The sequence below is a fragment of the Dunckerocampus dactyliophorus genome, chromosome 12, assembly GCF_027744805.1.
Source record: "Dunckerocampus dactyliophorus isolate RoL2022-P2 chromosome 12, RoL_Ddac_1.1, whole genome shotgun sequence".
In the NCBI taxonomy this organism is placed as follows: domain Eukaryota; kingdom Metazoa; phylum Chordata; class Actinopteri; order Syngnathiformes; family Syngnathidae; genus Dunckerocampus; species Dunckerocampus dactyliophorus.
The window spans coordinates 17,308,522-17,325,387 of NC_072830.1; the positions used below are offsets into that span (position 1 = coordinate 17,308,522).

Genomic DNA, 16,866 nt, shown 5'->3' on the forward strand with positions numbered 1-16,866 from the left:
GTTCCCGTGTGCTTAGTTGCTTTCTGGTCGCATTTTTCCTCTCTTTTTATAAGTACCTGTTTGTTACCTGCCAAGCTATTTCCTGCAGTGGTTAGTGCTAGTGTTAGCCAGTGTATCCTGCTTGGTTCTCAACAGCGTTTTTTCCCTGCTTCCTTTTTAGCAGCTCCTTTAGTTCATTCGTCGTTTTTTTTTTTCCCTGCTCGTTTTTCCATGCTCAGCAGCGTTTTTCGTTCTAGTTTTTTTTCCCCCGTGACTAGGTCCGGGTTGTTTTCTGTTGTACTTTGTATTTTTGTGTTTCCTGTTTTTCCTACTGTGTGGACCCTTTCTATTAATACATTTTTGTTACACGGACTTTCTCGACTCTGCAAATGGGATCCAGTACTCTTGGCTTCAGCCGATCGTTGCAACTAACAGGTTTCCTTGTGTTTGTGGTACCATGCATCAATCTTACTGCACATCTTCTTCCTGCCTTGCTGTACAATAAAAATGAGTATGTGCCATAACTCAATTAGCGGCTCCAATGCATCACCCGATGTGTACAGAGGTTGGAGCGGCACCGTTGATTAAGCTGATTAAACGTTGTCAGGAAAGGTGAGTTTCATTGTTGAACGCCTGGAATGCCAACAATGTGCACAGAGCATATTTGACTGGTGGAAGGACAAAAATGTTGTTAAACAGGCGAGACAATGACACCATCTGCATTGATTCTTCAGACGTGTGTCACCTGTTTAAACTACTGTTTACCATGCACGGTAGTCACAACGTGGTTTATATGCAACTTTTAAGACAGCAAGCGGAGCCCTAATGGGCACTTCCTTCTATAAAACACACAGTAAAACTTCTTTTCATAATGCTCCTTGAAGTCTAGGGGATAAATTACGGCAAGTGCAAGGTCAACACATCCTTTTCTCCAACGACAGCATAAATCAGCGCCTTGCTCATCTAAATCTGTGGCAGCGACTCCCTGATGGCTGTCAAAAAAACTAGAAAGGAGGTAGCGTGGATTTATTTGAGTTTATAAAGGATTAGGATCGAGAGAATGGCAGCTAATCAGTTCCACTGAAGAAAAGCCTTCTTAGTGTAAGCTGGTGTTGAATTGAGGTTCACCGTAAATTGGTGGTGGTGGTGGTGTTGGGGGGGGGGGTTCTCCCCTGCATACTGAGGTGATTAAGATGTTCTGGAAAAACTCCAAAGCACAAAATAACAGCGATAGAAGGAGCATTTGCTGTCATTCACATGAAAGACATCATAAAGTCACTTTTACTTTTACTGTGCATTGACAGTCATTTGCTGTGGCTCGACTCCCAGGGTGTGGAAGTGGAATGTACAGGTCAACACTTCTCCACTCTCCGTGCATTTCATTTCAATTTAATAAGGTGTCACTGCGCTAAATGAGCGTGCAGGCGAATGTGCGGGATGAGCCGCTCTCTTTGTGCATCAACAGACTAATCACCGGCGTTATCTCTGCCGTGACGCTGGCCGTTGGAGCACTTTTTAATTAGAAAAGTTCTGCCAAAAGATTCTGATTTGTGCAAATAATGGCCAACCGATGTAACATTAGAATTTTGGACAAAAGAGAAGTGTTTAACCTAATAAAAGTCTCATCGAGCAAAATAGTCCCTCGTTTATCACAGTTAATTGGTTTCAGACCCGACCACGATAAGTGACTTTCTGCAATGTAGGATTCCTTAATTATAAATGGAATATTTTTGTAGTTAGACCACAGATAAACTGTGTAAGACCTTAGAAATGTTTTTTTTTTAGCATTATCAGAGCCCTCTAGACGTGAAATATCACTCGTATAGTCACTGTTACACTTGTATTAACCAATATAGTGGACATAATAGAAAATAAGACGTCTTAGACATAAAAACATAACAAACTTACATGTTAGCATTGACAACCTTGGTAGCTATTGTCTCATCAATGTAATGTTCCTGACAGCTAGTGGCCAGTGTAGCAGAATACTACTACAATGGGGCAGAGAACACATATGCGTCGAACAGTCACACAGGAGCTGTTGTCAGTTACAACTCACGCCAGTACCTGCACTCTCCACACTGCTAACCATGCTAACACTCAGCACCTCTACAGTCGCTAGGTGACGTCTCGCACGTCACTTGGCAGGCCCCGCCTCTTAAAGGTGCGCAGAACGTCACAGATATTGGAGTAAATATAACATCTTCTGAATACTTTCTATTTGTATTTAGTTCATTTAGCCATTTTTGTGATTGGAAATGCTTAATTTGGGCTAATAATATGTACAATTTGCTTATACAGTATATTTTGACCTAATAATACAGTATTCAACAACGAAACCGTGATAATTTATTAAGTTTTGAAAAAATGCGATAGAATGAGGGCGCGATGTAGTAGCTATGCATGTAGCGGGGGACGACTGTATTTTGAATTGTGTTCTGCATGTAAAAATATAATTGTCAAACTAAAAGAATTTCTTTTGTGTTAACATTTTTGAGACTTGTGGCGTGTTAGGTTTTTTTTATGTCACAGCCTTATTCCAAAATGGATTAAAAAAAAAAAAAATTCTAAAAAAATTCTACACTCAACACTCCATAATTATAATGCAAAAAAAATTTTTGAAATTGTTGCAAATGTAATAAAAATAAAAAAAATGAAAACTCACATGTACATAGGTATTCACAGCCTTTGCCGTGAAGCTCAAAATTGAGCGCAAGTGCATTCTGTTTCCACTGATCATCCTGGGGATGATCAAGGAGCTTAATTGGAGTCCATCTGTGGTAAATTCAGTTGATTGGACATGATTTGGAAAGGCAAGTGCATGTCAAAGCACAAACCAAGCATGAAGACAAAGGAATTGTCTGTAGACCTCTGAGACAGGATTGTCTCGAGGCACAAGGCTGGGGAAGGTTACAGAAAAATTTCTGCTGCTTTGATGGATCCAGTGAGCACAGTGGCCTCCATCATCTGTAAGTGGATGATGAAGTTTGGAACTACCAGGACTCTACCTGGAGCTGGCCAGCCATCTAAGCTGAGTGATCGGGGGAGAAGGGCCTCAGTCAGGGAGGTGACTGATAACCCGATGGTCAATCTGTCAGGGCTCCAGAGAGGAGATCCTTCCAGTGGGATAACCATCTCTGCAGCAATCCACCAATCAGGCCTGTATGGTAGAGTGGCCCGACAGAAGCCACTTCTTAGTAAAAGGCAAATGGCAGCCCGCCTGGAGTTTGTCAAAAGGCACCTGAAGGACTCTGACCAAAACCTGCTCCAGAGCTCTCTTGACCTCAAACTGGGGCGACGGTGCATCTTTCAGCAGGGCAATGATCCTAAGCACAAAGCCAAGATGTCAAAGGAGTGGATTCAGAACAACTCACTGAATGTCCTTGTGTGGCCCAGCCAGAGCCCAGACCTGAATCCAATTGAACATCTCTGGAGAGATCTGGCTGTGCACCGACGCTTGCCATCCAACCTGATGGAGCTTGAGAGGTACAAAGATGTGCCAAAGTTGTGGCATCATGTTCAAAATGACTTGAGGCTGTAATTGCTGCCAAAGGTGCATCATCAAAGTACTGAGCAAAGGCTGTGAATACTTATGTACATGTGATTTTTCACTTTTTTATTTTTTAATAAATTAGCAACAATTTCAAAAAACTTTTTTCACATTGTCGTTATGGTGTGTTGTGTGTAGAATTTTTGAGGAAAAAAATTTATTTAATCCATTTTGGAATAAGGCTGTGGCATAAAAAAAAATGTGGAAAAAAAGCGCTGTGAATGCTTTCCGGATGCACTGTAGCAAAGAAGTACAGAGTCAACTGCCATATTTCACCCTTGCTGGAAAATGTACGTAAACCGAGACAAAATTTTGCCATACAAAACATGCTAACTGAGGAGTATGCTAACTGAGGTTCCACTGTACTATAATGCTGAAAAAGAGTCTATTAGCCAAATAAAGCAATGCTAATTCCTCACTAAGGAATATAATATATAATATTGTCATTTTGCTTGCTCACAATTTGTGTTTTGTTGTTATATTTTGTATATTTAATCACACCATAACATATTTTCTTAATGTTTTTAGGGGCTGTATAAATAAATTGCACAGGCAAGAATTAAAATTTGAATTAAATAATTTATTTTAAAGCAGCTTTTGCAAAATACATATAAAAATATAAATCCATTTTTTTAAAAAAGAAAGAAAAATGAGTTCAATTATCTAACAATTTCCAAAAAGTGTCTATCTTATTCAGGCAGCTGGAACATTGAAATTGTGGTGCATACTTTGTGGTGACAGAAAGAAAGATCACGCAAGTAACAATTGTGTGTGTTTTTTTAGAGCGATTGGAACATCGTGTGCTGCGTTTTTGTACTGCAATGAATGGAAGATTAAAAAGCAGCAGCATTCAAAGAACTGGAAACTAGAAAGTAAATCTTGTTTTTTTACCTGAGGAATTTACTTTCTTTAGTCATGATCTTCCCCCATTGATCCGAGGGGTGAAATCATCCGTATTGTGTTGTCTTTGAATGTTGCAGTTTCATTTAGCAAAAGGCTTCAGATTGTCTCTCTAGCAGTTGCACTACTTCACATTTTCCATGCCTCTTGGCAACATCAACAGGGGCAGATCCAGAGCAGTCTTGCAAGGTCGTGTCTGCACCGTTGAGCAGAAGCGCCTTCACGATGGGCACGTTGCCCTGCTGGGCCGCCAAGTGCAAAGGCGTCGCCTTTGCTGTGCTGACAGCGTTCACATCAGCCTGATGAGAAATCAAGTGGAGAACGCTTGGGAAGCTGAGACTGGCACAGGCCACGTGTAACGGCGTCCAATGCTCGCTGTCCTCCACCACGTTGGGGTCGGCCTTGGCTGCCAGGAGCTTAGCCACCAGTTGGGGCTCGCTCTGGTGGCAGGCGATGTGGAGCGACGTCCATCCGTTCTCGCCTGGAGCGTTCACGCTGGCGCCCAGGCTTTTCAGCTCCATCACGGTGGTTTCGTGTCTCTTGATGGCGGCCAGGTGCACGGGGGTCCAGCCCTGGTGCGTTTTGACGTCCGGGGTGGCCTTCATGGAGAGCAGCTGCCTGCATATGCCGGTGTGACCTTTAATCGCCGCAAGGTGAAGCGGAGAGTAGCCTCGCCTGTCGACACTATCAACCTCAGCTCCGTCCTTCAACAACTGCCGCACTATCCTGTTATGCCCCGCGTTGGCTGACAAGTGAAGAGGAGTGGACAGGGAGGCGTCTGTAGCGTTGGGATCGGCCCCCTGAGAGAGGAGCAGCTTGGTGATATTCATGTGTCCGTAGGCGGCGGCCAAGTGGAGTGCCGTCCTCTCCTGCACCTCCTCCCTTTCCCCAATCGCCTTGACGCACAGCCGTGTCAGCAGCAAGCGGACGACGGCCTCATGGCCATTCTGGCACGCCAGGTGGAGCGGCATCCATCCCGACTTTTCCCGAGCATCCGCCACCGCTCCTTTGTCCAAAAGGATGCGTAAGGCCCTGTCATCGCCATTCTGCGCCGCAAAATGAACGGCGGTCCACTGGTCCTCGTCTCCCTGGGCGGGGTCGGCGCCATGATCCAGCAACAAGGAGACGATGTCGTTAAGTCTGCGGAAACGAGAGCGTTTAGGCACGTTGCTTGAGCTGCATGCTAATTAACGGTCATGATGCAATGATAACAAAAACCTTTGATAACAATCTTGCGTCACCCAGTGAAATCAAGAGCACGACTTAATTTGTTTCCAATAATAGCTGCAACTTTCATGATCTGTTATCATTATTTATAAGTAATTACTCAAGCTACAGTAGACCCAGAATTTATTCATACACCCCATACAATGTATATCAGCGTTTTACTCCTGCATGTATTCATATTTTACATTGTTCTTTTTTTACATTTATCTTTAATGTTAGTCATTCTTTTTTTACTATTTTTTTTTCTACCCCTTTTCTTTCATCACTGCAGAAGCTATCCTGATTAGAAAATGCTAGCATTTAAACACAGGAAGTGAAAGTAAATCAGTAAATGCTGAGATGTGACGCGGTAGGAGCAAATAAGCTCCGCTTCTTCTTACTCCTTTTCAGACGTGTTGAATTGTGCAAATGTAAACATTTAATGCAAACCTGTCTGAAACAAATATGGCATGACCGTGAAATGAGGTTCAAATAGGGAACATTTAAACATAAAGCTGTGTTCACAATGAAATAACAAAGAAAATCTGTGCAAGATCTGAATTTAAAACTGAAACGTGAGCAGCATTATTTCACACACAGTGAAAAGGATCAGCTCCTGCTACCGTCTCACCCTCAACGGTTTGTATACAAAACGCAAAGACAGAGGCATGCATTTTCATTCTTGAAACCAACTAATTACCACACCTCATGCCGTCAATCCAGCCGTCTAAACCCACTTCTACTACTAACTGACAAAAACATCCCCTGCAACTACAAGTATTGCACAACATGTCAATGCTGGCGTGCATGCATGCTACCTTACCAGCCTAACCGCAGTACTTTAGTGTGGCACAGCTTCTCAGGTTTGGACGTGAGATTGAAAGGGAAACTAAGATACTGACTACAAATGTCATCATTCTACTGGCAGATTTATTTGGATTAATTGAAGAAATGAAACTTGGGACATTCTTTCGAGCAGGGGTGTTCAAATTGTGGTCCAGGGGCCATTTGTAATTTTTTTAAATAAAAAAAAAATGTGAAAAATATAATCGAAAATATTACTTAATAAGAAAACTGAGAAGCCGCATGGTGACCGAGTGGTTAGCATGTTGGCCGCACAGTCAGGAGATCTGATAGATGTGGGTTTGAATCTCCGTTGGGCATCTCTGGAGTTTGCATGTTCTCCCCGTGTGTGTGTGGGCTTTGTCCGGGTACTCCGGTTTCCTCCCCCATTCCAAAAACATGCATGTTAGGTTAATTGGTGCCTCTAAATTGTCCGTAGGCATGAAAGCGAGTGTGAATGATTGTTTGTCTTTATGTGCGATTGACTGGCGACCAGTCCACGGTGTACCCGGCCTCTCGTCCGAGGTCAGCTGGGATAGGTTCCAGCATACCCGCGACCCCAGTGAGGATAAGCGGCATAGAAGATGGCTGGATGGAAGAAAAAAATACAATTTAAAGTTGAAAGATTAAAGAAAAAAATTATGTTTTTTTAAAGTCGTAATTAGGAATGGAAAATGCAAAGGAGGTGGGCTTGCACTGTGTGTGAACAAACGGTGGTGTCATCCTGGGCATGTGAAGATCACATCTATAAAGCATTTTTTTTAATTGGTGATCATTATAGGGAAAAAACCTCATACCCATATCTACCGATATTACAATTTTAGGCCAATATCGGGCCAATAATATCGGTGGGCCGATATTATTGAACATCGCTAGTCGTAATATTATGAGAAACAAACAAAACAGCAAATAAAGTTGTTTTTAGAAAATTAGGTTGTGGAAAAATGTATAATGTTACAAGAATGAAGTCAAAATATTATGGGAATAAAGTGAAAATATTACAGGAATAAAGTCATAATTCCGAGAGGAAAAAGACGAAAGTTGAAATAGCTGAAAAATTTTTTAAACTAACAACAGCAGAAGTGGAAAAAAAACAGCTGTAATTTTACGGGAATGAAGTCAAAACATTAAGAAAAAAATCACAATTCTAAGAGAACAAACTCATAATATTATGAGGAAAAATAATCTCATTTTAGAGAGTTGAAATACGAAAAAAAATGTTATTTTCTAAAGTCGTAATGTTATGAGAAGCACACAAAAGAACGGCTCAAGTTGTAATTTTTTGGGGAAAATTAGGTTGTGGAAAAAGTCATAAAGTTGCATGACTACTGTAAAGTCAAAATATTATGGGAATAAAGTCATAATTCAGAGAAGAACAAAGTTGAAATATTTCGAAAACTAAAAAAAAAACAGCTGTAATTTTAAAAAGTTTAAAAAAAGGAAATTGGTGATATAAAGTAGTACAAATTTTCAAAAACGGAGACAAACATCAATTTACAAACTCGACCAGTCTCTTTATTACCACAATTTTCCAAAATTATCGAAAATCTATTTAACAACAGTTTGGATAAATTTATTCGGAAGAATGAATTGCTTGCGGACAGCCAATACGGATACAGAGCTAACATTTCAACCTCCATGGCACAGATCGAAATTACCGAGGAAATGACCAACGCTAAAGGCCGCAGAAAGTGTGCAGCTGCAGTATTTATGGATCTGACAAAAGCTTTTGATACAAATAATCACAACATTCTAATTACAAAATTAGAAAGGTGCGGAATCAGAGGATTAGTTTTGAATTGGGTCAAAAGCTACCTAGAAAACAGGAATATGTGAAGATGTGAAGCTAGGAGAATACACATCTGCAAGTTTCAATATTATGTGCGGAGTACTCGAGGATATACTTCATGTAAAGTGACGAAAGACCTCAAGCTAGTATTATTTGCAGTTCTGGGGAAAGCACATAAGAGCTAATGAAAACGGTCATAGACGACATGAGTATCCTAAAAAGATGGTTTGATAAAAGTAGATTATCCTTGAACCTATCCTTGAAGTAAAACTAAGCTAAAACTAACTATGCTATTTGGCAATAGCGCAAAGGATACGAACGTGCAAACACAAATCGACGGTGTGAATATTGAAAGGGTGAATGAAAATACATTTCTGGGGATCATAATAGATGAAAACATGAACTGGAAATTTCATATTAAAAATATACAACACAACGTTGCGAGAAATGCCAGAATTTTGAATAAAGCTAAATTTGTCTTTGATCAAAAAATCACTCCATACTCTTTACTGTTCTTTGGTATTATCATATCTAACTTATTGTGTAGAGATATGAGGTCATAACGATAAAAGTACTCTTAATTCGCTAAATGTACTGCAAAAAAGACCAGTTAGAATTATCCATAACGCCGCGTATAGAGAACATACAAATCCTCATATATAGAATTATGCATAAAGAAAACAATAACCTGCTACCCAAAAATGTCATACCATACTTTTCAACAAGAGAAGAGAAATATGACCTCAGGGAAAAACACTTATATGAGCTAACAATGCTAAAAACCCACAGCATTTCAGCATGTGGAATCAAATTATGGAACAGACTGAGTAAGGAACTCAAACAAGGCACCAAGATGAGCAATTTGAAGTAACAATCATAATATTCATGAATATTCATTCATTCATATTCACATAATAAAAGTCATAATATTATTGAAACAAACAAATCAAACTAAAGTCGTGAATTGAGGACAATTTAGTGGGGAATAAGTTATAATATTATGGGAATAAAGTCATAATATTAGGAAAAGACAAAAATTCTTAAGTATAAGTTTAAATATTTGGAAAAAATTAGCAAAAATGGGGAAAAAAAAAGAGCGGAAGTTCATACTAATAATATGCTTTTTTTACTTACATCACGAAGCTGTGAAGCAGTTTTTTCTTGAAATAATATACAGTATAGCATCTTAGCATTTCTACATGTGTTGGGTTGCGAAATATCAAAGCGGCCCTTGCATTCTTTCATTTTTCAGTGTGTGGCCCTCACTGGAAAAAGTTTGGACGCCCCTGCTTTAGAGTGGTCACTGTACGGCTTGTATAGCGGTATAGATTTACTATCCACGGAAAATGACTCCACACACGGACATTGTCTAAATAACATAAGCGAGTACACCTCAATGAAAACGTCCAAAGTGTGAACACCATTGTTATCTAACACTGCCTTAATCGCCTTGGGCATGGAATTCACCAGAGCTGCACAGGTTTTACTGAAGTCCTATTCCACTCTTTCATAATGACATCACTGGTGGAGCTGGTGCATTTAGCAACCTTATTCTCCGCCACCTTGAGGATGCCAAATTTGGCCACTCTATCAGCCATCATCCTTCAGCTTCCTCAGCAAGGCACTTGTCATCGTCGAGGTGTGTTTGGGGATCCTTATCATGTTGGATAACTGCCATGCAGCCCAGTTTCCCAAAGGAGGGGATCATGTTCTGCTTCACAATGTCACAGTACATGTTGGAATTCATGTTTCACCTCCATGAACCATCTCCCCCATTGCTGGTAGCACTCATGCAGCCCCAGACCATGCCGCTACCACCACCATGCTTGGCTGTAGGAAAGACACAATTTTCTTGCTCCTCACTTGTGTTGTTGTGTTGCCAGCTATTTAGACAACAATGGCTGTGTGGTGACTCATTTTCAGTGGATAGTAAGTCTATGCTGCTGTACACAGACTACTCTAAAGTCTATCCAAGTTTCACTTCTATAGTATTGTCCCTTGCACAGTAATCAAAATGCCTGCTGAAATGTGCGGGGTGTACTCACTTTTGTGAGTTAGAACAGACCTGTTGAGGACGGCAACAATCAGCGGCGTGTAGCCTCTCGTCATGGAACAGTTGACGTCAGCACCCAGACTCAGGACGTGCTCGACGCTCTTCTTGTCCCCACTGGCCACCGTGTAGTGCAGCAGACTCTTGCTGCCTGTAAACTGCGTGCACACATGCTCTCGCCTTACCGACGACCTAAAACTACCAAAGTCCTTCTGTAGGAGGAGGGAGAGCACACCGTCCTTGCTGGAATGTTTGTCTGTGGAATGAGAGCAAAGAGAGTGCATGTTAGAGGAACGTTTACAAAACGTGGCATCGTTCAAGTTGTGTTTTTCGGTGTAATGCACAAATTGCATGTCAGACCTGTCTGAAAAACTGTTGCGGTAGCGAACAAAAGGACCAGTGAGATTGCTTATGAACGATTTCTGTCATGCTTGATATAAAGGCTCCTTTTATGCTCTCACATGAATTGATTTAAAAAAAAAAACAACCCTGCTGGCTGATTCCACAGTGCACCATAGAGTATGTGTTTACCTGGAAGAACGTCCGACAACTGAGGTGAGGAAATCTACAATGCAAAAGACAAAAAGAAAACATTACAAACTTCATTGTGCCTCATGACGATTAATAATACACAAACAACAATCTATGTGATATATTAAACTGAAGTAGGTTGTTCATCAGCTGATCAAAACTTTAAGACCATAAATACAAAGAAACCAAACCCCCGAAAATAGAAATAAAACATAGCCATCTGCCGTTTGACGCCCCTGCACAACCTGAAGCTCCATTGTTCCAATGAAAGAAAAAGCACCCCAGATCATAATGGCGCCCCCTCCATCATGAGGAAAACATCTCAGGTGGGATCTCCTTGTCATATCAGTAACGTTGGAAACCATCAGGACCATGTCCCATGTCTGGTGCTGTGGGCAATTTTGTGGCATTGAATTTCCTAAAACCCTTCTCTCGCAGATGCCGTCTGATGGTTGTTGGACTGCACTCTGCACCAGTAACAACCTTCATTTAGGCCGAGGATCGTGCTGTGTCTTGACAGACAGCCAATCGGATCCTCCAGCGCAGAGCTTGTGACATTTTTTCGGGTCTACCAACTGACTTTTTAGTTCCATAACCCTCAAGATCTTTGGAGAAGTTTCAAGTGACTGGTCAATTGTGGCAATTTGGGGCGTTGAAGGAGACGAAGCCTTTTGAAGATGTTTTTTTCTTCTTAAAACCCTTCTCTCGCAGATGCTGTCTGATGGTTATTGGACTGCACTGAGAAGCAGTAACAACCTTAATTTGGGCCGAGGATCGTCCCTCGTCTTGACGGACGGCCAATCGGATCTTTTTTTGGGACTACCACTTGACCTTTTTGTTGCATAATCCCCAAAATCTTTGAAGAAGTTTCAAATGACTGACTTACTGCGTCCAACCTCAGCAGCAATGTTGCGCTGTGTGAGGCCTTGCTTATGCAACTCAACAATCCCACTGTGTTCAAAGAGAGAAAGCCTTTTGCCTTTGCCATCAAGAGACCATGACAGTGTGAATACTTGACACAAAATCGCATTGAATCCACATTTTTGCTTAGATTTTGGCTTTTAAAGGCTGTGGTCTTTGATCAGCTCATGAACAGCCTATTTCACTTTAATGCTTGTTTGCAGTAAACGTCTTCTTTTTTTTTTTTTTTGCATTTTGAAGATCTACTTAGAACCTAGTTAAGATCCATTAGTGCAAAATGTACATTCTTGCAATTTTTAAACATTACCTGCTCCATTTGTATACTTATCAAACAGAATTTACTTCATAAATAGGGAAAGCTGGACATTGGTGTTCCAATCTGTGTCCGTTTCCGCTGTTGTTCTGACACTGCATCGATTCGGGGATCTTCAAGATTTCACTCAGGGCCTCTGTTTTCTTCACAGTTTCTGCAACAACACAACAGTGGTCACATTCGGCAGTCGCTAATTTACCTAATTCAACAAAAGCTTGCATCTTTGAAAGCCTGGGTGTGCCCTCATCATCACTGCAGCATTATTATAGAAAGTACCTTCACGCATGACTTCCAGGTTAACGTCCACGTATTAGCTGCTTCGTATGAATAAACACGACTTGGTAAGAGTGTGTGTGAGCAAATATGTTATCACAAGCTGTGATTATACAAACAAGCAATTCAATGTATGACAACCACTGTTGATGCAGCCAAGTCTTATCTTTGTCATATCTTCTTGGCAACAGATTGATAATGGTAGAAATACCAGTCTTTGCACCTACTGTACCTATAAAATCCTATTGCAATGCCATGCACACAAACTGAAGAATACTTTTTTTTATTAAATGTGATTCCAATAGTGATACCTTGATAACAGGAGGTATTCTTATAACACCCTTGACTTTTATCAGCAATAACAGATGACACTGTTCCTTCTCATAGCAATACATGAAGGATTTTCTTTCTCTTGCAGCGCCAAGTAATTAGCCCTTCTCAAAATAGAGGAAACCAGACCAGACAAGGTAAAACTTGTCCTTACAAGTACATGTCCTTACAATGCATAATACTCAATTTGAGCAAAAATGCTGGCACACCATTACACCTGCAGAAACTGACAATCTCAAAAACGTAGTGTTTGTCTCCTCTGTGTGTCTTTCCAGGTCAGAGGTCACCGTCAAGTACCCAAGGTCCATATGATGAGAGACTTTTCTTTATTATACTGTGTGTAAATGGACAGACATGGTTTACATTAAGTCCCTATGTGAATGGGCAGACTGATACATCCCTAATGCGTACGTGAATGAACACACCAATGCTCACATTAAGTGCATATGTGGACTGTTTGCATTGTGTGAATGTATAGATTGATGGTTGGATTAAGTGTGCATGCAACTCAAGAGATGGATGCTTACATGAATTGGAGGTAAACGGACAGACCATATACGTTATGTGTGCGTGCGAAGGGATAGGCTGTTTACGTTATGTGTGTATTTAAATGGACAGACTGATGGTTGTATTGTGTGTTGGAAAGTAAGACCAATGTCTACATTCAGTGTATATGTGAATGGATAAACTGTTTGCGTAGGGGTAATGTTTATATTATGTGTGTGGCCGGAGTGGGCTTATGAATGTTTAAATTAAGTGTGCATGGGAGTCGAGAGACTGGTTGCATTAACTGCATATGTGAATGATCAGACTGTTTGCATTGTGTTGTGAATGGATAGACAGAGTGGATGTGTGACTGTTTACACTACGTAAATAAATAGAGACGATGTTTATGTTATGTGTGCCACAAAAGTAATGGATGTTTACATGAAGTGCATTTGTAATTGGATTGACTGGTGTTTACATTAAGTGTCGTTGATGTGAATGGACAAACTGTATACATTATGTGTGTATGTGAATGGATAGACTGTTTACATTAAGTGTGTATGTGAACGGACACACTACTTACCCAATGTGTATATGTGAATGGAAAGACTGATGGCAGTATGATGTGTTGGAAAGTAAGACCAATTAAGTGTATATGTGAATAGGTAGGCTGTGTATGTGAATGGATAGGCTTACGTTAGTCGGAAATAAAGATTTTTCTCATATATCTTGGTAAATCGGGATTCAGGTGGGACTCACAAGTTTAGCATAACCCCCGATCAATTATACAGTATTTTCTCGGATTCAGCCTCTCGTACCAGAGAACTGCGGTCTCTTTTGGCGCTCCTGATCCCAGCAATGCTGCATGATGCTGATCATCTGATCACACTCCCATGGCCTGTGTTCAGGCATTATCTCCACACTGGGTCTCCTGCCATGTGACACATGTAAGAGCACGGTGGTCATACTGCACCCTGCATCCACAAGACAGACATCAGTGCAGATATTCATATCCATTGTACTGGAAGTTTAGTTTTTTGGAGTTAGCTGACACCTTTTCCATCTGTTTGTATGACTTTGAAAAGGAAATGTAATTTATTCTTACCCGTGTAAGGCTTCTGTTGTGTCAGAATCTCCCAGATTACAATTCCAAAGCTGTAGATAAAGTGGTACGGGAAAATTGAGTTTTAATTTACAGCTTTCATCTGTTTGCATAGAATCGAACTCCAAGATGAAATGAGGTCTGTAAAAGAAGACTTGGATGAATCCTGTTAGCCCTGCTGTAGAATATACCCTAGTCATTTATGAGGCACCTGTAAACATCGTAGGAAGGTCCTGGAGGACTGCAGTTCTGACTGAAGGCCTCAGGAGGAATGTAGCTGATATTTCCTCTTGCTATCAGATGCTCTATGAACGGCTTCTTGTCCGTCCCGTCTTCCCAGTGGATTAAACCAAAGTCCGAAATCTGTAGTAAAACCAAATCATTGCATGAAAAATGAGGCTCACAGGCATACTGTAACATTCAAACTTTTTTCGCAAACTAATTTTCCAAAAATGACAACTTTATTAGTTGTTTTGTTTGTTATTCACAATATTACGCCTTAAAAACATTCTTTTTGTTTAACATTTCAACTTTATGCTACTCAAATGCTGTTATTATCCTCCTAAAATTACAACTTTTTCTCATTAGATTACAATTTTTTTCCTCTTAATGTTTTGTGTTTATTCATGTAAAATGACTGCTGATTTTTCAATTTTTGCCGTTGTTGGGTTTTTTTTAGTTTTCTTGTTAAATTATATTTTTAGAATGTGCTGCGGGCCAATAAAAAAAACACACTTTGTAACCCCTGATGTAAACTAACGTGTAAACAAACTAAAACTCCTGAACCGCTGCACACAAAAGCAAAAGCGTGAAAGTGTGTCAAAACATGCACCTCTACTGTGTTGCCTGTGCTATTATTTTTCTGACAAATAAACCAAAACACCCAACGTAACTTTATGGTGTTTAGCCGAATCGCCACCAATTTTGGTACACACCTTTTGGGGGAAAGATTGGAGCAAGATTGGTTGAAAAACATGTATTCTATTCAGGAACATGGGAGGGACTCAGCAACTCATTGCCCATCAGTCGTTGACTATTTGTCTAATGACTATAAAACTTTGACTTTCACTGTCATAGTTATTAATTTCATTACTACTATTTCTACTAATATGTATGACTGTTTCAATGCAGTACTATTATTGTGGTTGTTCATATTATTTTGTCTTTTCCGTCATGGTCTTATAGCCATCAGACATTTGCTGATGTAGTCCTGTTTGTTTCTGTTGTTTTATTATTGTTGTCGCAATTGTTGTTGTTGCTGTTGTCCTTGTCTCTCTCTTTATTGTCCCCCTCTTGTCCCCGTACTCTCTCCCCTCTGTTTTATTTTCTCTTCTTCTCTATCCCCTCCTGCTCCGGTAAAAAAAAAACATAGAATAAAATTCTGTCTTAAAAAATAAATAAATAAATAAAACTTTGAGGATGCCGGTATTACATGTATGTTAGTATTTGTTCCAAAACATTTAACTACAATGTTGGAATGGAGTACAACCCCTATACTGTATATACTGTATATATATATATATATATATATATATATATATATAAATAGGCCTGACACGATAAATCAATTAATCGAACTATAGAAAAAACATAGTTGAGCATTTTTGCCGGCCTCGATAAATTGACGTGTGCATGGATGTGTGTTCGTTTTTCTCTTCTTTCTTTCAGGCTGACAAAAGGGTTCACTCTGCAGCTGTCTGTGCACATTGGTGCTACAGTAGAATGAACTGAGAGAGTGAACCCTCCTTTCACCTACCTATGAGCTATGAGCTTTGTCCCAGTACATGGAGGCGGGGCTACCTCGGCTGGCAGCAAGTTAGCCTCGTGAGCCAGCATACGCTAACAGGAATGCAGGCACAAAAGTGGTTGTTTCTTAGGCAAATGCCACATCCTTAGTGTGGGAATATTTTGGTTTTAAACAGAATGACCAAGGTGAGCGCATGAACACAGACGAACTGATATGTCGCATTTGTTCGAAAGTAGTGACGAGGAAGCAGGGAATACGACCAACTTGTATGCACACCTAAAACGGAGGTGGAAAGGAGCCTTCGTCCCGACAGTCAGTCGGTGTCGCTCGCTACATTGCAAAAGAAATGCAACATTTCGGGAAATGTTAGAAATTTGGCAGACAGTACGAATTGCCTGGAAGTACGTACATGTACAACATGCGACAGACAGCAATTCCTGAACTGTATAACGATTGAAAGAAGAAATCTTGAAAGACATCATAAACATTGCATTTTACTCTGCCACCACAGATAAGTTGTCCAGCTCAAATACGACCCCCTACATTAGTTTAACAATACACTACATAACTGCGTGTTAACAGAGACAGAGTCCATTTTATTTTCATTGATATTTTTTATTTTTTGTCTTATTTTATTTAATTTATTATGTTGTTTGTTACCCCGCCTCTCGCCCAGAGTCAGCTGGGATAGGCTCCAGCATACCCCCGCGACTCTAATGAGGATAAGCGGCATAGAAGATGGATGGATGGATGTCGTTTGTTTAATTTATTTAAAAGCTCCTGACATTCCAATTACAATGTTAAATACTTTTGAGAAATTAAAGGTTGATTGCTTTTGATACCATG

The 16,866-nt window shown here is 40.3% G+C and overlaps 1 protein-coding gene across 3 annotated transcripts in view; it reads right to left on the minus strand.

Annotated features, from left to right (window-relative positions):
* Nucleotides 1-4,124: 4,124 nt before the first annotated feature.
* The window catches only part of ankk1 (ankyrin repeat and kinase domain containing 1), a 33,186-nt gene continuing 20,444 nt past the window's right edge, over nucleotides 4,125-16,866 (minus strand). For 2 of the 3 annotated variants that reach the window (XM_054795326.1, XM_054795325.1), the window contains 7 exons: nucleotides 14,485-14,636; nucleotides 14,277-14,326; nucleotides 13,990-14,145; nucleotides 12,112-12,236; nucleotides 10,849-10,882; nucleotides 10,333-10,573; nucleotides 4,125-5,569 (listed from right to left, as the gene is read on the minus strand). In XM_054795326.1, the coding sequence (XP_054651301.1) occupies nucleotides 4,516-5,569; nucleotides 10,333-10,573; nucleotides 10,849-10,882; nucleotides 12,112-12,236; nucleotides 13,990-14,145; nucleotides 14,277-14,326; nucleotides 14,485-14,636 (1,812 nt within the window). In that variant the 3' untranslated portion in view covers nucleotides 4,125-4,515. The remainder of the gene's footprint in view (nucleotides 5,570-10,332; nucleotides 10,574-10,848; nucleotides 10,883-12,111; nucleotides 12,237-13,989; nucleotides 14,146-14,276; nucleotides 14,327-14,484; nucleotides 14,637-16,866) is intronic. The other variant, XM_054795327.1, reaches the window with a different exon arrangement.